Source organism: Lytechinus variegatus, chromosome 1 (genome assembly GCF_018143015.1).
Source record: "Lytechinus variegatus isolate NC3 chromosome 1, Lvar_3.0, whole genome shotgun sequence".
Taxonomy (NCBI): domain Eukaryota; kingdom Metazoa; phylum Echinodermata; class Echinoidea; order Temnopleuroida; family Toxopneustidae; genus Lytechinus; species Lytechinus variegatus.
The window spans coordinates 17,684,371-17,707,567 of NC_054740.1; the positions used below are offsets into that span (position 1 = coordinate 17,684,371).

The 23,197-nt window shown below is 36.0% G+C and overlaps 2 protein-coding genes and 2 long non-coding RNA genes across 4 annotated transcripts in view; 2 read left to right on the forward strand and 2 right to left on the reverse strand.

Annotated features, from left to right (window-relative positions):
* Positions 1–3,407: 3,407 nt before the first annotated feature.
* Positions 3,408–23,197, forward strand: part of LOC121407726 — a 67,090-nt gene continuing 47,300 nt past the window's right edge. The window contains exons 1-3 of the mRNA XM_041598921.1: positions 3,408–3,644; positions 4,077–4,217; positions 7,314–7,481. Of these exons, the coding sequence (XP_041454855.1) occupies positions 4,094–4,217; positions 7,314–7,481 (292 nt within the window). The 5' untranslated portion in view covers positions 3,408–3,644; positions 4,077–4,093. The remainder of the gene's footprint in view (positions 3,645–4,076; positions 4,218–7,313; positions 7,482–23,197) is intronic.
* LOC121407716 (RWD domain-containing protein 2B-like) lies at positions 7,490–12,489 on the reverse strand. The gene is made up of 2 exons (XM_041598909.1): positions 12,100–12,489; positions 7,490–9,724 (listed from the first exon to the last, which is right to left on the reverse strand). Exons 1-2 carry the CDS (start codon positions 12,403–12,405, stop codon positions 9,014–9,016), a joined length of 1,017 nt encoding a protein of 338 aa, XP_041454843.1. The 5' UTR covers positions 12,406–12,489; the 3' UTR covers positions 7,490–9,013.
* On the forward strand, positions 13,247–14,889 carry LOC121407741. The gene is made up of 3 exons (XR_005968950.1): positions 13,247–13,430; positions 14,102–14,291; positions 14,769–14,889. It is a non-coding gene; the product is annotated as an uncharacterized LOC121407741 (long non-coding RNA).
* LOC121407734 lies at positions 18,492–21,970 on the reverse strand. The gene is made up of 3 exons (XR_005968947.1): positions 21,787–21,970; positions 20,913–21,137; positions 18,492–19,914 (listed from the first exon to the last, which is right to left on the reverse strand). It is a non-coding gene; the product is annotated as an uncharacterized LOC121407734 (long non-coding RNA).

Consider the following 23,197-nt stretch of genomic DNA (forward strand, 5'->3'; position numbering starts at 1 on the left):
TTATTGAACAAACTAGAATTCTATGTATGGCATAAGAGCTAGGTAATTATTTCAAAGTTATTTATCCAACAGAAAACAATTTTTGGAAATATCTAAATGCAAGTCACAGCTTAAGATTACCTCAGTTGAGTTCCTCGGGGTTCTATTTTAGGACCACTGTTGTTTCTACCTTTGTATTAATGATCTTTGTAGAGTATCCAACTTATCCAACATTGTATTGTGCTTGCTGACGTCACTAGTGTGTTTTTACCCCACACAAACTATTTTTTTACACAATTTATTCAATTCTGAACTTGAATTGAGTGTTTTCATGCAAACAAAAAGATAATTAATCTTGCAAAAGCCAATTTTATGATCTTTAGTTATTTATTTAGTTATCATTTAGTTATATATTTAGTCTTTCAATCAGAATGTGCAATACAGATATGGTGTAATATCATGTGGTGTAATGTGTGGTGTAATGTCATGCAGTAAACTTTTTAGGAATAACAATAGATCAAAGTTTACATGGGAAAAACATATTGATATGTGCAATAAGCTTGCAAAACATAATTATAATAGGGATAATGTATAGCTTAAGATAATTTCCCATCAAGGATATTTAAAACTAATGCATTATACAAATATATCCGTATACACATCAATTAAACATGCCTGGGGAAGTGCAAGTATTGCATTCACATTAATAAGTTATACACTTTACAAAAACTTGCAATAAGAGTTATGTCTCATGCTTCTCACCTTGCCCATACGAATCATCGATTAGTTTCACGTTATTTATGAATTTCAAATTCTTATAATCTATGTACTATGTAATTCGCGCCCGCATTGTTGAGTTATATACATAAAGAATCGCGCTTCGCGCTTGTACTATTTGAATAGGGCTTATGAGATAACTATACGTTGCTCTATAAAAATATAGCTAAGAAGTGACTGTTACGAATACCTCTTCAAAGAAACTAACAAAAATCAACTTTGAGTGGCCGATCGGGGAACCTTTGTGTGAATTTTTTTCTGGACCCGCCCCTGAATTTATGCCTAGTTCAGCACCCCAGCCCCCCAAAAAAAAATCGTTACCAGCAAGGGCACTGAGGCAAGCATGCATAGGTTAGTATATTTGTAACAATTTTATTGACATGGAAGATTTTTTCCCCAAGTCTTCCCCTTATTTTATTCACTCGTATTCCTCTTATTTTTCCTCTCCTTTTCCCTCCTCTCGTTCCCTCTCCTGCTCCTCTCGATAAAAGAAATTATTATATTATTCAACATGTTTCAGAAAATTAACTCTTTTAACTTTATAATCATACCAGATCGGGCGCTCGACGACAGCTAAAAGCTTCTCCCACATTTTTCTTTTATTGGGGGGGATGCCCTAAAGACTGATGTTGATTTTTTTTCTTTTAGCTTTATTACCCCCCCCCCCTCCCCGGATTAGGGGTCTTTATGTCTTATAGGCAAACGTGGCGTGTAGAGCGAGCCAGCTGACTTTTTGTTATATATAGGCCTATAATTGTGGCGTTATTCCGAAGGTTAGATAATCCGAAAACGGAAAAAAGGTTCGATGTTCCGAAGGTTCGTTAATCCGAAAACGAAATAAGGTTCGTTGTTCCGAAGGTTCGTTATTCCGATAACGAAATCGTTGTTCCGAAGGTTCGTTAGCCCCAAAACGAAATAAGGTTCGTTAATCATTTCGTTTTCGAACCTTCGGAGTTACGAACCTCATTCGTTTTCGGATTACCGAACCTTCGGAATTACATGTACGAACCTTCAGAAATACGAACCTTCGGAATAACGAACCTTCGGAATGACCAAGCTTGGGAATTACGAATGTTTGCGAAAAAAAAATACTTGAAAAGAGAATATACAAATAATTTACTTATTTTCGGCATTCGCCCGAGAAATAAAAAAATAGTTTTTTGTGAGGAGACGAAGTGCCCCCCCCCCCATTAGCGGAGAAAAAATAAGGATATCAGAATCATAAGAATTAGAAGAGTATAAACACAAATGGAAAATAAAAGAAGACAAATAAAAAGAGCAAAAAGGAAAATGAAGAGAATCGACTAACAAATACTCTAAAGGTATACTGGTTTCCGCTAGTGCTTGTATGGAGCTACAATTAATTGCCTTCCTATTTCAAACAACCCTCATGAAACAAGCAAAGGGAGCGCAAAAAATGTATTTGTCATTTGTGTATGTGTCGGGTGTCAGTATAGTTGTTAATTCCCCTCTCCTTTTTTTATTACTTTACTTTCTCCCATTTTTCTTCTTTTCTTTGTCCTCTCCTTCCGTTCCTTCTTCTTGTAACATTCCCCCTCTCTCTTTCTTAGGGAGTTGGACGGCAAAGGCTTCGTCTTAATAAACCTATATATTTGGGGATACATATAAAGGACGCTGACCCTTTTCGTGTAACGTGCAGTGACCTTTAGAGGTTTATTTGGTTCACATCGAGTTGTCACAAAAGAACAGTGACATTCTTGGTTGTATACATTATACCGTCCTCACAAAACGAATCTCTCAACCATATATAGGCCCCCGGTATAGGCCAACTGTCTGAGCGTTGCTATGTTGATTATATTGTGTTTCTCATTTCTTCATCACTCCACTGTGTGTGTGTGTGTGTACAGACCAGGTCACACAAAACTGAAATAAAGGCTCAATTAAAGTTCACAATGTTTAGAATCGCTTTTGCTCGAGTGACTTTCATAACATTTGCATTATCATAATTTTTCTAAAGTTATGTCCAAATTCGATTGGTCTACCTGGATAATTGCCGTGAAACTTCTATCAATTTCCGGCTGACATAAAAATACAATATTTTGATACAATTAGAAATAATACACGAAGTTTGTTTTGTAAAAATTAGTCATTAAAACTGATTGCTTATTCCAAAAGCAATATGAAGTTTAGATGTCGGTATATAGGAAGAACACAAAGTCTTTCGATATCAAAACTCTTTACTTCCAAACGCAATACCCATGTAGAGTGTAGATTTTTATATATATATATACATGTACAGTGCGTAATAAGCCCAAATCTTCCCAAATGGCAGGATATATGGCGTATTGGGAAAATAAAAACAAAATCGTGAGAACGATTCTGTTTTTCAAAATAAAACGATGAACTTTGACATGATATTCAGAAAACAATATCACACTACACCCCTTTCTATCAATTTTTCCCAATAATATTTCCTTCGTTTTCTTGGTCGCAGAACTTTCTCTTTAAGGGGTCGGGGGGGGGTGCCCCCAAACCCCTTACTGTATACTTCGGTGTCAAATACGATCGAAACAGGGATTCTTTTCTTTGTCAGAGCCCATCGAAGCAAACCATGCAAGACAGAATTGACCAATCAGTGACACAGCTTTGACTGGCCTAAATGTGATTTTTTGATTGGGGGAATATCCTCCCGCATTCCTTCGTGATTCGTCTTTTCATTCATCTTGAGCAATGCGATTGTTGCGATCTCTGTTTTGGGGTTTCTTTGGACCAGAGCGATAGGACCTCATGTGCACATGCATACAGCAAAACTTCAAATTTCCCGCCGAAGCTTAGGGTTGGTTCCTGTAAAGTCGAGGGTTCTCTTCGGCGGTCTTTTCATCAGGTCATCAGTGTATTAAAAAAAAACACCTCTGGAGATCGTGTAGGTAAGCAGTATATTGAGAAAAATAAGTTTAAGTCTAATAATTTCAATCATATAATCATATTCTCGTTCACGGACGACGCTGAAATAGAGTCTGGTCTTCAATATTCAACCTTTCATTTCTACATGAATTGTGTAATATTTAAAACTCAAAATCCAACTAATTGAAAACATCGAAGTATTACTATTCTCTCTCTGTATTTCGCCATCACTCCTAAATTATTATGTGAAACAAACGAGATTGAGTAGGGCTATTTACGCGTTTACTTTATTTGAATAATAATTGAATTATTCATTGACCTCTTTTACTACAAAATCGATACGATTTATTATACTGTAATGTGAATGAATTCGCAATTTTTCTAATTTCATCCCTATAAAACATAAGTTCAAGTATAATACTCCATCGATCGTTGTATTTTTTTTCAATGAGTAGTAGATCAGACAGAGAAAATGGCTACCCTAGTAGTTGCCATGGTGATGCTTGGAATAGTGAAACAAATGGACTGTATTCCCGTTGACCAGCTACTTTCCATGCAGACAAAAGATACATTCCTTCCAAGCATGGGGATTTCTGGTAAGCTATCTTATTATCAATATTATGATTTACATCATTTGCCATCTTTCACTAATCGCTTTCATTATATTTCATAAGTATATTGTTATTAGTAGATATCAGAGGCGTAATGAGCAAAAAGTTTGCCGGGAGCCAGATATGGCCTATTGGGCAAAATTTATAAAAAGTTGCGATCGAGCAAAAATGTTGACATTTTCTATTGCAAAAATCAAATTTCAAGTTGTGATAGATTTTTACATAATGTGTCATCCATCTCTCTATCTTTTTTTCTTGGTCGTGATTAAAAATATAATAAAAAAGGATTAACAACAAAAGTAGACAAAATATCATAATTTCAAAATAACACACAAAGTGTTGATATGGAAGGAAATCCGGGAGTGTTTTATTAACATTAATCTGATATCTTTCCTTCATTTTGATTGGCCGAGTAGCATTGTTACTGTCTAACTTGTCAGATAAAAAAAACATTCAAGTCCTTTCATTAAAACGCTTCCCTGATGAGAGTGACTTGATGAAAAACACATAGGCCCAGGGGCAGCGGAAGGTATTTTCCTGTGGGGAGCCTGGGGGGGGGGGGGCAAAGCCAATGAAAGGGCACTTATATGTCAAAAGGGCATCTTTTAACAAACCATTTTTTAAAAGTGATTTCTTATTGATAAGATATGTTTAGGTTTTGCTTTTTCGCCAACAAGTGGAGCGAGCGAGCGGTTTGGAAAAATTTTCATATCTGAAGTTGTAAAACTTGCTTTTTTGTCTGAACCTAAAAGGGCATCCTTGCGAGCGCGAATCACGAGCTCAAACTTTTGGAAATTCCATATATAATAACACATGAAAGGTAAACATTCCGAGCAGTTTTATAATCATGAAAAAAAGGATGTGAATCTAACTAAAGAATTAGCGCGAGTTGAAAGTTTATGATACTTTGAATTTTCTGACCAGAAATCTTGACATTCTAGGGGCGTCGATCCATTTTTCAGATGGGGGGGGGGGGCCAAAAAGTGATGAATCAAAGTTCCAAAGGCTCTCGACCACAAAACAAACGCACACACACACATGTATGTATGTATATATATGTATGTATTTATGTGTAAAAATATTTATATATAACTCATGAGAAAAAAATAATGCGAGCGCGAAGCGCGCGCTAAATATTTTTTGATATCCTAAGCATTTTTCAATGATTAAGATGGGTATCTAAAAAAACAGATGAAAGCGCGAAACGCGCGGGCTGAAAATGTTGATATTTCGATCTGAAAGAAATTGACAGTTTAATGGAGAATTTTAATAAAAAACAAGATATATATCAAAAAATGATTATTGCAAATCAAATTCTTTTTGAGGTTTAAAACTGAAAACGGGACATTCCTTTCACTTATTTAATCATGAAAGGTATGGGTTTTCGCTGAAGAAATGATGCGAGCGCGAGCTGAAAATTTTTATATTCCAATCTGAAAAGCGGACATTTTGAGTAAGATTTCGAAAAGAGAGCGAGTTGTGTATCGCAGCTTTGCTTTCCGATTTCTGTGTTACATTACAATCTTATTTTATTTCTGTACAATCCGGGAATTATTATTATTATTATTTTTTTTTTTTTTTTGGGGGGGCAAAACGATATGTTGGCCCACCCAATATTTTCATTGGTGGGGCGATCGCCCCCCCCCCCAGGATCGACGCCTCTTCCACATACATACATGTAATGACTACCTTAGCGTTGTGGCCCAGTGGATAAGTCTTCTGACTTCGAAACAGAGGGTCGTGGGTTCGAATCCCAGCCATGGCATAATTTCCTTCAGCAAGACATTTATCCACATTGTGCTGCACTCGACCCAGGTGAGATGAATGGGTACCCGGCAGGATTATTTCCTTGAATGCATGAGCACTGAGAGGCAGCTCGAGCTAAAGCCGGGGTAATAATAATAACAACGCGCCTCGGAATAGAATATTTCTAGATAGATGGCGTTATATAAATGCGTATTATTATTACCTTAATAAACAATAATTGGTGAGAGCACAAAACACAGCCAAAATGTGTGATATTCCAACCCATAGGCGGCGGAAGCGGGGGGGGGACGTGTTCCCCCCTAAATTTTAGGTGGGGGGGACGGTCCCCCCTAAATTTTATTTTGATAACCTTTTTTTTTTTTTTTGCTTGTCAATTTTTTTTCCTGCGTCCCCCCCTAAATTCACGTGGCCCCCCTCAAACGTGTGTTGTCCCCCCCTAAAATTTAGGTTGATGACCTTTTTTTTTTTTTTTTTTTTTTTTGCTTGTCAAAAAATTTGGGGGCGCTTGTCCTATTTTTTACATGTGTCCATCCCAAAATTTCAGGTGGACACCCCTAAATTTTTTGGCTTCCGCCGCCAATGTTCCAACCTGAAAACTTGACAAAGCATTATTGTATGAACAGGATGAGTTTTCTTGCTAAAATATAATTGAAGCGAGTGAAGCGCAAGCCAGAAATTTTTTTCGCACCTGAAAAATGTGTTTGTAATAAGGTACAGAATGATTACCTTAATAAACAATAATTGATGCGAGCGCAAAACACGCGCCAAAAGTGCGTAGAAAACTAGACATGCTATGTATTTTTGTAACCATGAACAGGACGAATATCTTGTACGAAACAACTGATGCGAGTGCGAGCCAAAAATTGTGATTGGATCCTATTTCACTTGAAAAAGGGTACATTTCATTTTGAAAAAAGGGCATTTTCCTTTTTGAAAAAAAAAATGCATTTTGAATTAGGCACTTGTCCCCCGGTTCCGCCGCCCCTGCAATACGCCCCAAAAGGGGGAGAAGAATAGCTCTTGAATTTGCAAAATAGAACTGTTTAACGTAGCTCGAGACATTTCTAGGATAATTTCCAACTCGTGGGAAGGAGGGGATTTGTAAATGATAACAAATATGAAAGTACACCAATGTTCTATCACCTCAGAAATAATAAATAAAATAAATGAAAACAGAAAGGGGAGGATGGGTGGAGAGAAGGGAACAGAAGGGAATCCATAATTACCATACTCAAATGTGACACAAACGATAAAATATGAGTTATAAATGGCTAATGGCATGATAAATCTCTGAAAATAATTCATACCGTGCAGGTTCTACTCAAAGGGAGAATGTGCTACAAAGCTTGCTTCAGTATGCAGATAAAGCAAGCAAAAACAAAATGGAGCAGATAAAGTTGCAACCTGACAGTGTGAACAGATTGTCGAGAAGAAAAAGAAGTGCAGAGGAAACAGAGAACACCATAGACGATGCAGCTGGAGGTATAGTCTTTATAATTCTTTATTCAACTTTGCATGTGATTGTTTTAAAAAATACGAGAAATGTGTGGAGAAGCATGTGTGGAGAATCAACGTTTCCTAAAATTATTCTCTTCACTGTAAAGAAAACCGTACATGTGCATGTATCTCGGGTAAATTTCTAAAAAAAATACATGGATTATGGATATAGTATTCATTGGAAAATTATATTTCATAAAGAGAATGTAATTTTTCTAGTTTTTTCATAACTGTTAACAGTTATGTCCAGTATGTATCAAGGCTTTCTGACAATCCCTACCTTATGTTTTGAAAAAAGACTGAGATGAACTGACAACACAACTTGGATCCAAATTTATTGTTCACAATTTTTCCCATTTCTTTTTTTAAATGATCTTTAACTGTTTAATCATCAGATTTTCCAATAAAGTTGTTGAAGAATAATAGATACATTGGCATTTTCTGACTCATATGGAATGAGACCTTATGGAAAATTGTAATGAAAATTGAGGATAGAGAGGAATCATCAAACAAAATTAGGAAGTTATGAAAGTACAGAAAGTTTAGGTTTAGTTTCTATGGCAATCCTCAAAGTTGCAATGTTGCTTCAAAGTGGCATTTTTGTGACACAAAATTTATATTTTCCCTAGCTTGTCCTTGTTTGAGGCAATCCTCAAAGTTGCAATGTTGCTTCAAAGTGGCATTTTTGTGACACAAAATTTATATTTTCCCTAGCTTGTCCTCTTCTTAGCTTGAGGTATGTCATGGATGTATTTGATATAACATCTATTGAGTTCACAAAACTGCATGCAGCATATTTGGAATTTTTAAAGAAGATACATTGCATGAAATAAATAAATAAAACAGTGCATGAAACATTGTGTACATATTGGGAGTTTTACTACTAAATCTGTCACTTTGCAGCAACCAGTAGCAGACCGTCACCCGGAGGAGACAAAGCTTTGGGGGGCCCAGCATTGTTCACTAACAATGCAGTGCCCCTCCCCCATGCTAATTTGAGGAAAGAAATAGAAATTAGAATGTAAATTGAGACCTCGAAATTTATTAACGTCACTCTAATTTTGCCACTGAGTTGGAGGGAAGTTTTAAGATCCTTTTCACTATATCCTTTTCAGCAATATATAGTAAAAATAGATATTTTCCAGTGTCAATCCCTTTATATACCTTTTGAGTTGAAGATGGATATCAAAAACAAAAGCTATTAAAGGTAGAATTGTAATGTTATAGAACCTTTAAACTTGATAATTACACAAAATAATTCTTGCAAATTAAATTTGCAATATCAAAGCAATGACTCTGGAGTAAGAAAGTGACTCATTCTGACAAATAGGAAATACTCCTGTGTTTCAGGAATAACATTACAAGTACATGTAATGCAATAATGATGTTAGAAATGTATTCAGAATGAGTATATGGACAATTTCCAAAATTCAAAAATTGCAACTATTGTATAGAAACTTACCAATCATCATATTGCATCATTAAGAGTAAATAAAAACTAAAAGTCCAGAAATGTTTCAAACTGTATCCTTTTGAGAAACTCTTCCATCCACTCCTAATAAAATCTTGAATACATTAGCACAGTCATGTTTTTCGAGATATTGGTAAAACTGACCTAAGTCCATATGGTAATCTCGTGAGCCCCTAACATCAAAATTAATCTCCTGAAAATCTGAAAAATGCCTCAAACAACTGAAATTTGTGCTGAAGAGTTCTTTGTCATTGGCATCAAGGGCAAAATCTTCTCTATGTTTGCTGGTCAGCTTTTTCCAGTTTAATCTCCTGAGCTTGTGCCAGAATTCATCCACTTCCCCTTGTGGTCCTTCGACACAAATGATGCCTGGTTTTCCAGGAAGACTAAACCCTGTGAGACCTCTCTCTTTGGACCAAGCAAAGATATCCTCCCGTTTTGATCGGCTGTATATATGATGGCTATGTATCCAAAGGCGAGTAAAGGACTGAGGCTGCTGTTTCTTCTTGCTTTGTTCTTTTGGATTCCCTTGGCTAGAAACCTCTGAGGTATCCAGGAAACTAGAAGCGTTCTCCTTGAGCCACTGAACAGCTTCTGTGATGCACAGTTCTCCTCTATCTAAACTCTCTATATGCTCCAATAGATCATCATTGAGCATCCTGTATTGTTGTCTTGACAGGATATTTGATTGGACGTTGAGTTCTGGTAGAGCATTGGGATAGTCTAATGGAAGAGAGCACTGAAGATCCAGATCAACCTGAGTTTGAATAATAAATAGTAAATTGAAAAGAACAACAGCCCCATTCACAGGAAAAAGAAATATCTGAAACCTGAAAAAAAAAGCCTTTCAATGAGGGACAGAAATGGGATTCCTTTTCAGTCATTGATACAATATATTGTGCAATGTGTACCCAGCTTGAAAGATATTGGCATAACCATTTTCTCACGACTTTACAAAAGATGAGCAGAATCGAGAAGGCACATAAGCCTGACACTTTACATCTCAACATTGTGCATACATTCTTAATTCTGAAGCTTCTTATTCCGAAGGTTTGGATATTCCGAAGGATCGTTATTCAGAAGGCTTGTAATTTTGAAGGTTCGTTAGTCCGAAAACGAAATGAGGTTCGAAATTCTGAAGGTTCGTTAATCCAAAAAAGAAATGAGGTTTGTAATTCTGAAGGTTCGTTAGTCCGAAAACTAAATGATTAACTAACCTTATTTTGTTTTCGGACTAATGAACCTTCGGAACAACGAACCTTATTTCGTTTTCAGATTAACGAACCTTTGGAACTTAAAACCTTACTTCGTTTTCGGATTATCGGACCTTCGGAATAACGCCACAAATGTTCGGATTAACGAACCCTTTTACGTTTTCGGATTAACGAACATCGAGGTATAGGCAATTTACGTGTTTCGGAATAAAGAACCTTCAGAATTACGAAGTGTAACCTCAACATTGTAGTAATGTTTAATATGTTTGGTGAGCACTTTAAAGAATTTTAATTGCATGTAGGAATAATATATATCTTCAAATCAAATATTTGAAATCCGTGTCCATTCACCTCAAACCTCCAGTAATTTATTCAAAATGTAAAAATGAATTTTGTTTTAAGTATGATGAAAATTAGACTCTAAGCATTACAATGATATTGATGAATTCAGGAGACTATTCATCAATGTCTAATTGTAAGAAAAGTGGGTTTGGTGTTTCATGTTCAATCATTCAAGCATATCAGGGGCCGCGGAACCGGGGGGGGGGGGGGCTGCAGCCCCAAACTTTTTTCCAAAACCGTGTACAAAATTGGAAAAATTACCATATGATTGTATTTTTTTTTAGCATGGTCAGCCCCCCCCCCCACTTTGAAAACTGTTCCGCGGCCCCTGCATAGATGGGGTTCTTAAGGTGTGAGACTTCTTGAAATTCTGCATTATAAAAAAATCTAAGAAATATTTCTTTGGTTGAATTTTATGATTTCATATTCTATCAGATGGTAGAATATTTACTCTTTGATGTGGTACTCTGTGCTGAAAGAAATTATGTAAATAAAGGAAAATTCAGCGAGGAAAGTGCAATCATTTCATCACAATCAGATAAAAAGTACCGAAGTTGTTCAATTTAAAAATTAAGCATTTGACAGTAATATATTGTGAAAACAGTTATCATGATATTATAGGTCAGCTTATGATGTCATGTCCCAAACTTTTGTAAATGTTATTACATGTACAGACAAATATGAAATCATATATTTTCTTCACAATTTTTACACAGGTGTGTATATGTCTCCCTGTAACAAAATATGTTGCAGCAATGAAGTATCATATTTACATCAGTAGTCAGTTCAATTTTGTCATTCTAGGATCAAAAACGAAAAAAATATAATTTTGTATAATAACCACCCCCATAAAAGGAGTAGAATTATGGCATCATCTGCTTGCTCACTGTCATTGCAAATTAATGATGACATGTAAAACACTGTTTCACTGAAATGATGGAAAACTTAAATCATTTCATTTTTTTTTATTCCATGTCCAAGTTTGATAAAATTTTCAGCATTTTGCTGGCCTGCTTTACCATAATTCTATCTGTTCATATCATATGATTTTTAGCATGGAGTACCAGTTAAGATTAGTCAATTGTTAAAATTAATTTGCTTTTTTGAAGATACAAAATCTTCCTGAGCGACATACTGTGGGCTTTCAGCTTTGAGGTGAATGGTTTTAGTACATAAGACAACTTTAATGGTCAGAATTAAATGGTTACAGTAAGTTCAAAAAGGAAAACTACCTGCAAATAATATGATTTGGAAGACCATTTCTTATTTCAGAGACATTAGTTGTAAATCTTGATTGCAGCTGGTTTTGGGAATTGGGATTCATTTTTTGAGTTGGGTTAATAAAGTATGGGAGAAAACCAAAAAGGCTTTATGAATTCTCAATTTCTGTTAACGCTTTTGAAAGAAGAGTACTTCAATACTGTGTACCTGTACTACTACTACTAGTACTACTAAGTAACATGCATCAACAATATGAAGTGACTGGACTTGAGTTGAGAGTTTGGTGAGAGAAGAAGAAAGCAAGCCGTTTTAGTTTCTTTGGTTGATTGAAGGTAATAGAAATGGTAAAGCTTACATTTGGAATAACGTTTTGATGGTCACTGATACATATCTTTATAGAAAATGACAACTGCTTAATTCCCTTCAATTGGCTTGTTGAACTCGGGGCTGTGCTGCCGGTCCCTTTCTCTGAGCAAGTTCCAGAAATTCTTTGATCAGCTATGCCGCTACACTCGGCGGCTTCATCGACGACTGTCCGCAAGTCCGAAAGAACGCTCGGGTCATCGAGACAAAACTCTCCATCTCCAGGAAACATGCTATCAAGGAGTTCAATTTCTGAGAGCTGAAGTTCTAAATTCTCGAGTGAACTTGGAAATGCCATGATATATTCACACACTTCCAACAGTTAGCAATGAAAATATGAAATGATTTTTGGCTTTCTGTTCCGCTATCCTATAATATCTATAGGATCTTCACGTAGCTAGTGGTAGTGTGCTTGCGCACTGCCTAAGTTTCTAAATTATAATTTTGAGTGGAAAGTGTGTGTGTGTATTTGAGTTTTGTCAGACGTGTATCAATCAGATATGATTATTTACGTCTGGGACCGACCTTTAACGTCACCATCCGAAAGACGTGACCAGGGCTCGAACCTCGAACCTCTGCATCAATTTGTAACTTCCCCACAGCTTGGATTACAGGCGCACGCCACAACGCCCAGTTAGCTCGACGAGGTACTTAAAAAAACTTACCACGCTCAGTTATATATTTTTTTCATTTTAAAGATGCAATATTCTGAAAAAATGATACAAAATCGCTTTTTTTAGTATACTTAATTTTTTAATATGGAAAATTTAAGAGAATTTTTGCTCATATAAAAATATTTCGAAGAGTTTTAAATTATTTTATTTTGGTAAATTCACGCGGATTAATTTAAGACTAGACTTAAGTTATATTTTCAGGTAGTTAGGGGTTCATACGTATACGTAAACAACAACACTTCCAGCTAGCAAGCGAGCAGCGAGTAGTTATTTTGGTTCCGGGACAGCCCGACCACCGGACAGCCCGACCCTGGACAGCCCGACCCGCTGCCCTGGACAACTCGTCCCGGTCGAGTTGTCCAGGGTTGGCTCTGAATCGGACAACTCGACCACTTGAATTCTTCTTCAAAATTTCATGAAATGAAATTTCAAACTTTACTTCAAAAGTATTTTCCCGCATAATCCATGTTTCTTCAATACATTCTCGACAGAAAAATTGACATTTCAGTGCATTTTGAGCTATTTTGAAAGAAAATAAAGCGAGTTCCCTTGCAACGAGAATAATCCGATACCGCCGGCGAGCCGTGTTCATTCAACTTACAACTTGCAAATTTGAGTTGATTTTTCCGTCATTTTACATATTTTAATGGTGAGTGTGTGCTATTTTGTATTTTCATATTCCGTTTTCACATTTCCTGTAATTATTTAAAGTTATTGCATTTCACAAAACTGATACTCAATGCAAACTTTTTGAGATAGTTCACCTGGAAAGAACACCGATGCGGTGCTTCGCCTCGCCGGCCGGCGCCGGCCAGCTGGGCGACCGGCTGTGCTGTGATTGTGACTGAGTGAGGCAGTCAGCTCAACTAGCTATGCGAGGTCAACTTACTTATTCTAGTTAATTTTCCGTCTCTAGACATAATATTGCTCATTTTCCAGTGGCGAGAGTGTGTTATTTTTGTATTTTTACGCTTCTTCCACATATTAAATTTTTTTTATGCCACTAACTAAAAGGAAATAGATTTGAAAATGTCTCAGTAGCCGGCATATGTACATGTAACTAGTTATGAAGTTTACAATTTTTGTAGGAAAGTGTCATTGTTTATTTTTGTTCTTGAATAACTTTAATTTTTTTTTATTGTTTTCGAAGTTTTGAAGGGCAGTGGGGGGGGGGGTTAACAACTGACAATAGATTGGGTATTTATAATTATCAAACTTGAATAGTTTATTGAAAAATGAAATGTATTCTGCCGAAATTGAAAAACTTAACTTTTTATCAAAATCTAAGAACTTGCTTTTCGTTATCGATTACTGTCGCAGCTTTTTTTAATGCAACATCCATTGGTAACAGTGGGTCTTCTGGAGGATACAAGTACTTGGGCTGTACCAGGGATGAGGAGAAGAGGTTTCATACTCGACAAGCGATGGCCTTTCCATTTCTTTCACAAGCAGAAATATTACCGAGTTCCAATGACTTGGGCATCAGAGCGGCAGTCCCCTGATCGATGAGGTAAACACAGCTTTGTAGATTTGCGCACTTCATGCAGGCATATCAAAGTGAAATTTATTTTTTTTGTATTGTCAAATTCTTTAAAAGAAAGAAAGGACAATTGAATTGAATAATGAATTTACTTTTTTTTCTTTATACATTGTTTGAATTGAACAAAAAATTTACTTATAGGTTTCGAAGAAGTTGTAACATTTCAAATTAATTTTTGGGTATGGTAATGCGAAATTTATGTGGATCCTTTATGTTATGTAAATCTTCCAGAAGATACCATCATACCAGGTATGGTTCTAGTGTGTTTAGCAAATTAACTTAACTGTGATATATTAAAATTGTATTTGCTTCTAAATTGTTCAAGACAAGGTGAAGATTGAAAATGGTCTAATTTCTTTTATTAAGAGGTGCAGACTGCAGATCTTCAATATTTGAAATTACAATAATTTTGTCAATAATTCATTTCATACCCCTTCATCTTTCCAGCTGTTTGACTTAGTTGAGACAACATGGATTGCAAACCGTACTTAGCTTGTTTTTATTTATAAAACAAAATTGTAAGGAAGTGCTGAAAGGACAAGTCCACTCTAACAAAAAGTTGATTTGAATAAAAAGAGAGAAATCCAACAAGCATAACACTGAAAATTTCATCAAAGTCGGATGTAAAATTAGAAAGTCTTGACATTTTAAAGTTTCGCTTAATTTCACAAAACAGTTATCTGCAAATCCTGGCTGGTATGCAAATGAGGAGACTATGACGTTATCCACTCACTATTTCTTTTGTATTTTATTATATGAAATATTCTAATTTTCTCCTCATTGTCAAGTGATACAACAATTAATTTCTCCCTGAACATGTGAAATTATTGTTTAACGCTAATATGGTTCAGTCAAGTTAGTCCTTATTGTCAAATCAAATCTATTTTAAAAAATGAAATATTTATTATTCAAAAAAAAAAAAAATAGTGAGTGATGGGCATCATAGACTTACCTATTTGTGCATATCACTGTTTTGTGAAAAATAAGCGAAAATTTAAAATGTCATAACTTTATTTTAAATCCAATTTTGATGAAATTTTTAGCACTATACTACATGTAGTTTGATTTTCTCTATGTATTCAAGTTAGCATTTTTCTTGGGTGGACTTAACCTTGAAAGAGCCCTCTACGTAAGTTAGGGTTAAGTTAGTTGTCATGGTTATCAAATATATATGCAATAAATTTTGAAATGTATATTCTTAAACCGAAAGGGGCAATTAATTATTACATGTTAATTTGTATGGTTACTATTGTAGTTTTAAGATTGTCTATATTGTTACATTCGCAACCAAAGCAGAGGATATTGTTCTCAATCAGAGTTACAAATCAACAAATATAGTATGGGCACACATGAATATGTGAATATGTACAAATAGTATACTAATAAAGCAGGCTTTAAGGAAGTATAGCAGGAATTATTTGTCTGAAGTTGGACTGGCAATTGCTTTTTATACTAAGAGGCAAAAGTATGACTGGGCACACATGAATTTGTGAATATATAAATAGTAAACAGATATACCAGGAATGGTGCACTATTTGATTTTCTTTATGTATGTTTTTTTTTCAACAGCATAACAAGACCATGTTTTGTTATGCTATACTGTTTGTAAGATATAACAGAAAATTATGTGTTACTTAGTAATTATAGTTGTGATCAAGTTTATCACATTGTTACATAGAAAATAAAGAGTCTACTAAAAAGTATTGTGAATATTGGGTTCTATTACTCCCATGTATTTTTTTCTGCTGAACATTTCACTGTTAAGTGCTGTGGTGATCAGATGGACATTTTGGGAGAGATGAAGTTGAAATTGGAGGGATGGAGACGGTGATGTGAAAAGGATGGTAATAAAAAGTGGGTTGGAGATGAGAAGGATGGAGATGATGAGAGGAGGGATGGGGATGAGAGGGATAGAGATGATAAGAGGAGGCATGGAGATGAAAGGAAGGATGGAGATGAGAGGAATAGATGATGAGAGGAGGGATTGAAATTATGAGGGAAAGGATGGAGGGGATGACGATGAGAGATGAAGCTGAGAGCAGAGATGAGGGGATGTAGAGGAGGAATGGAACATCATCACCAGTTCACCACCAACATCATCTCTATCATCGCCACCATCACGATCGCCACAATCATTGCCATCACCACCATCATCATCACCACCAACATCATTCTCATCCATCATCATCATAATCATCGCCATCACCACTATCATCATCGCCATCATTATTATCACCATATAATTTTCACCACATCACGATCATCGCCACCATCATCACATCATCCATCATTATTGTCATCGTATCACCAGTATAATCGCCGTCATAATCATCATCATCATGATCACCAATATCATCATCACCACCATCGTCACCGTCATCACCAATGTTCATCATTATCACTATCGCCACCAACATCCTTTTCATCATCTCAGGAATGTTATTGAGAACCTCTTGGAAATGATGCAATCCATTGACTCGATCTCATCAGTGCATGAAGTAGCTGGGTTTATTCAGCTTTGGGTGCACTGGGGGCCTTGAACTTTTGTAGGGGGCACCAAGATAAATATGTTGTGGGGATAGTCCTGCAGACCAAAGTTTAAGAAAATCATAATTTCATTCTCAAAAACACGATTAGGTTATCTCAAAAGGCCTAAAGTAGGACCGTCACTCTCTTTCCCTCTTTCGCTTTTTTCTTTTTCCCCTTCTTTTTCCTTTCTCCCCCATTCCACTGTTTTATTCGCTCTGTCTATCCACTTTTTCTCTACTTCTTTCCCTCGCTTTTTCTCTTCTTCGCTCAAGCCCTACCAAGATTTTTCGACCACAAAGAAAAATAATCGCTATATATGTTGGCCATTATTATGTATTAATGTATTATTCATGTCATCAATCTGAAGGTATTTATAGCGTAATAGGGTAGAATTCACTGCCAATTTCATCAAAATCGGACAACAGATAGCAAAGTTATCGAATTTTAAAGTTTAGTAATATTTTGTAAAAATAGTCGTCATGAATATTCATTAGGTGGGCTGATGATGTCACATCTCCACTTGTTCTTTTGTATTTTATTATATGAAATTAGGTTTATTCAAATTTTTTTCCTCCAAGAAACAGAAAAACTGGATTGACAACAATTACTGATTTAGTACATTAGATATTTATTGCTGCAACTTATTTAATCATAAGGGAGACATATTATTCTCACAAGTATGAAAAAAATATGATTTTATGTAATAATATAAGAAAACAGAAGGTGGAGATGTGACATCATCAGCTCGCCTAATGAATATTCATGACGACTGTTTTCACAAAATATTGCTAAACTTTAAAATTCGATAACTTTGCTATCTGTTGTCCGATTTTGATGAAATTTTCAGCGTTTTGCAGTGAATTCTACTCTGTGTATTAAGATATATTTTCAGCCTGGACCACCCCTTTAATGATAATCATACCAACTCTCTACAAGAATTCCAACAAACAGCTTTAGCTTGAAATATTCCTTTTGTCAATCGCAAATATGCAAGCTGCGACTTTGAATCTTGACATTTTACTTTTCATTAATTCTCATTAATAATTATGAAATACATTATTATTTATCTGGTTCCCTTTTCAAAGCGTTTTCAACACGCGCTGATTTGATAAGGGAGATATAAATCCTATTCATTCATTTTTACTAACAATGATTGAAATGTCATTTTTGGGTGATATGTAAAGTCCATCTTACAGTAAGAGATGAATAATGTGACATAAGTACTAGTTTCTGTGTATGAAATCACAGATAAAATAATTATGATGACGATCAAGATGTTGTGGTGATGAGGATAATGATGATGTGATAAAGATAATTATGGACTGGTGATTGTTATGAGATGGGAGGTGGTGATGATAGTGATGTCGATGATGGTCGTGGTGATGACGATGATGGTAATGAAGCTAGTGGTGTTGATGATTATGACGATAGTAGATGGTGTTGGTAATGAACAGTGGAATACAGGTGGTGGGGGATCATGGTCTTGGGGGCAAGAGCACCCCCCCCCTCAAAAAGAAGATAAAATACAAAAAAAAGAATGAAAGAGAAACGAAAAGAGAGAAGAGTTTTAGTATGATGTCATAATAAAAAAAATGAGTTTGTGTAATAAAAATGTAAAAAAATTTACTCATTCACAATTAAAAAAATAACTTTGGCATGATGGGCCATATCTTACCCCTCAAAATCTTTCACTCATTACGCCAATGATAATGATGAAGTTTGTGGTGATGATGATATCATAATGACGATGATGGTAATGATATTGATGATGAAGTTGGTGGAGGCAATGTTTGTGATGATGATCACCCCCCTGCCCTTTTATCTTTCTTCTCTCATTATCAACACGCCGCCTGACATCTCCATCCCCATTATCTCCATTCCCGTCTTCTCCAACCATTTTCGCATCTCCATCCCTATTTCATTTCAATCTCTTCCTCATCTCCACCCCCTACTCCTGTCAACCCTTCCACATCATCTCCATCCATCCTTGCCTCATCCCATCCCTCCTCTCATCTCCATCCACACCCCTCCCATCAACTCCATCACTCCTCATCATGGCCATTCCACCTTTCATCATCTCAATCCATCCTTGTATCATCCCTCCTCTCATCTCCATCCACTCATCATCCACACCCCTCTCAACTCCATCACTCCTCGTCATGACCATCCCACCTTTCATCTCCATCCTCCCCCCCCATCTTCATCTCTCCAATCATCTCCATCTGATTACCATGTGACACAACATTTGCTCCTGCGACAATTACCCCAGGCTTAATTTTGTCTAAAGCCCTTTTCACAATTGGCTGCGCAACTACTTACGACCCTTCACAGTTGCAATTCTGTGCAACATATATTGTGACCAAGTGATCGCAAACAATCGCACGAGCAATTGTGAAAGCCCCTTAAGATAGAGGTTCAGGGTAGCAATATGGTTTTAAGTTAGGTTTAGACCTTGCTGGTTGAAGCTGTTCATAAGATTATGGTGTGGAATTTGCCAGAGCAAATGTCATGGAACCCGTCACCGCAGCTCTCAATAAAAGGTAAATATTCAGCGAGAAAAGAGATACAAAATAGTGCAAGAACCAAATATTCAAAATACTTCTTTGGAGTTAAGTGGGTTTTATTAAGTAACATTAAGGTAAACTTGATCAGATCTAAAATCACATAGTAACACATATTGAACTTCAGTGTATATAAAACATATTATATCCCACATTTATACTGGTTCAAAATTTCAAATAGGATTACATTACCACAATTATGATAATACTCTTATGATAATAAATATGATACAATTCCAACTGGGAACAATATCCTCTGCTCTTGGTGTTAATGTAAAGCTAAGGATGATCTTAAAATTACATTAGTGCCAATATAAATTAACATTTATCCAACAATTGTACTTTCAGGAATATACAACCTGTTATACGTTACTACATTTGGTTTCCATGGCAATTACATGATCCCTAACTTAGCTGGAGGGATTTTCAACCCTTCCTCATCTTTTATTTTGTCACACATAAACTGGCCATACAGAGCTTGCTATTCAGGTGGTCTCAAAGTGCTGGAAAGATAGAAATAAAGTAATTTCAACTATTTGAAGCTCTGCACCTCTTTTGCTACTAAAACAAATCAAACCATTTCAACCTTCAGTTTAGAAGCAAATACATTTTTTAAATATATTAAAGTTAAATTAATTGCAACTAATTCAATAATAGAGGAAAGTTCACTCTGAAAAAAAGTTGGTCGTAAAATAGCAAAAAAATATTGGTGAATGTATGAGGATAAGTTTCAAAACGTTATTCGAAATTTAAGTTTTAGATTTGTGGCGTCATAAACGAGCAGCTGCCCCACATGCTTTGTAATATAAAATTCATGAATTCAATTTTTTCAATGGTTCCTGATGACTTATTTTTCTTTTCTTTTCAGGTTTGGGGTGTGAAGTGTTTTGTCTTTTGAATATATACAAAAGGCATAGTAAAACCAGTTTCAATTTTCTTAGAAAATTACAATTTCTTGACTTTTTACCATTTATTATGCAGAAATGCTGCTCGCACATGACATCACAAATCCAATAATTGAAATTCTAATAACTTTTCAATTCTTTGATGGATTTTCCTCAAACCTTTGGCAATATTTTTTATTTTTTCTGCTGTTTTTTACAATTAACTTTTTGTCAGGGTGAACTTCCCCTTCAAGCTCACTTGAACGATACTTGGTATCATCTAGATGTGTATGACATAAATGTTCCTCATGAATTAAGCATAACCCCTACATACCCAAAATTAATTTAGAATGTTACAACTTCTACTTAACCTAAACATGTAGTAGTTACTCACATTTTTAAGAAGCAATTTTAAATTTTTATGAATACAATGTATATAAAAAATAAGTTAAATTTTTGTTCAATTCAAACAATGTATAAAAGAAATAAGTAAATTTTCAATTCAATTGTTCTTTCTTTCATTCAAAGAATTTGAAAATACCCAAAAATAAAAATTGAAATTTGATGTGCCTGCATGAAGTTCACAAATTTGATACTATCTAAGAAGCTGTACTTACCTCATCGATCAAGGCACTGCTGCTCTGATGCCCAAGTCATTGGAACTTGGTATCATTTCTGCTCGTGAAAGAAATGGAAAGCCAAGGTCATCGCTTGTCGAGTATGAAACCTCTTCTCCTCATCCCGGGTGTAGCTAGGTGGTTGGGACCAGCCCAAGTACTTGTATCCTCCAGAAGACCCGTTGTTTCCAGTGGAATTTGCATTAAAAAAAGCTGTGACAGATACTGACAGGTAAAAAAATAAGAGACATGTTTTTCGATAACGAAAAGCAAGTTTTAAAATTTAGATTTTGATGAAAACATGTAAAGTTTTTCAATTTCGGTATAATACATTTTTTTCAATAAACTATTCCATATTGTAAACTTCATAACTTACAAACTGAGACATTTTCAAATCTATTTCCTTAATTGGTTTAGATGTTGGTTGGAAGCACCCCCCCCCCCCCGCCCGAAGGCCTCCAAAAAGGGGCGTCAAGGATGGTTACTTTAAAATTTGGGAAGGGCATTCCGACCACGCAGTCAATCAGCTTAGTGACATAAAAAAAAAATTTTTAATAAGTAGAAGTGTAAAAATGCAAAAATAGCACACTCTCGCCATTGGAAAATGGGAAATATGTCAAGAGACGGAAAAATTAACTAAAATAAGTTGACCTCGCATAGCTAGTTGAGCCGACTGCCTCACTCAGTCACAATCACAGCACAGCCGGTCGCCCAGCTGCCCGCCGGCGAGGCGAAGCACCGCATCGGTGTCCTTTCCAGGTGAACTATCTCAAAAAGTTTGCATTAAGTATCAGTTTTGTGAAATTCAATAACTTTAAATAAGTACAGGAAATGTGAAAACGGAATATGAAAATACAAAATAGCACACACTCACCATCAAAATATGTAAAGTGACGGAAAAATCAACTCAAATTTGCAAGTTGTAAGTTGAATGAACACGGCTCGCCGGCGGTATCGGATTATTCTCGTTGCAAGGGAACTCGCTTTATTTTCTTTCAAAATAGCTCAAAATGCACTGAAATGTCAATTTTTCTGTCGAGAATGTATTGAAGAAACATGGATTATGCGGGAAAATACTTTTGAAGTAAAGTTTGAAATTTTATTTCATGAAATTTTGAAGAAGAATTCAAGTGGTCGAGTTGTCCGATTCAGAGCCAACCCTGGACAACTCGACCGGGACGAGTTGTCCAGGGCAGCGGGTCGGGCTGTCCAGGGTCGGGCTGTCTGGTGGTCGGGCTGTCCGGACCCCGTTATGGTTTTTAGCTCATTCAACGTTAAGTTATGATCTGTCGAGTCGCTGATATGATCGGACCACCTTTTTTTATGACGTTTTGATCCTAAGTGTATTGTGCCTTAACCCGTCGTCTTGGACTTGAAACATGGCAACTGCTAAGGCTCGCCAAGGCATAACAATTTTCCCAACCAAAAATTTCGTCTGTCCGGAGCCAGAGCAGAGGCGGAGCGGGGCCATGATGGCCAGGCCAGTGAAGGAGAAGCCGCGGACGTGGTCAGATTAGCAATAAACCTTCAGGATGACAAAGTAATTTGTAAAGAAGTTAAAGATCTAATGTTATGCCTTTTCACCGTCTTATAAGTTATATTTGTGAAACGATATCAAGGAATGTTACGTGAATATTACTTTGAGAATATGGACAGTAGAAGCGCACGGCCAGTATGGGAGACTCTCTCCAATATTGGAGACAATCTCCCATATTGGAGATTTGCTTTGCAAAAGGACAAAAGAAACAACACCAACAAAAGCATGATTTTTTCCACCCAAAAATTTGTCTCACTGAGGTCAGAAGCCCATTTGTTTTGTGTGTGATTGACAACAAAAATCCTTATCAAAACAAAAGTAGACGGTGAATTTTTAAAGTAGACGGTGAAAAGGGGTAATTTTTCATGAGGAATCTGCTTATCACATTTTTATTTGCCGCCAAGGTAATCCTTTTGCCGCAAATGTAAACAAAGGAAATTGGTCTCCAAAACTGGAGACTGTCTCTGAAATTGGATACCCAAATTCTTTACAAAAGTCTCTGATATTGGAGATAATCTCCCACATTAGAGACAGTCTCCAATATTGGCCGTGCGCCTCTGCTGATGGAGAAGGTTTAAAGTTCACCATTTTTAATATGAAGAAGGGATCAATGAAATATAGGCAAAAAGATTGAAATGAAAGACAAGAAAGGATGAAAAGAAAATTAGAAGTATTCTTTTCTTGAAAGTGAGTGAAGTCCTGAAAAGGACTACTGTAAACCAGATGTGATGAGCCAAATATGGCTTGA

Excerpts from the sequence above, each read along its gene's own strand:
- LOC121407716 (XM_041598909.1), bottom strand. The coding sequence starts at position 12,405 with ATGGCATTTCCAAGTTCACTCGAGAATTTAGAACTTCAGCTCTCAGAA. Across the intron at positions 9,725-12,099 it reads ATCAAAACGTTATTCCAAAT|GTTGATCTGGATCTTCAGTG; the intron begins GTAAGCTTTACC and ends ATTCAAACTCAG.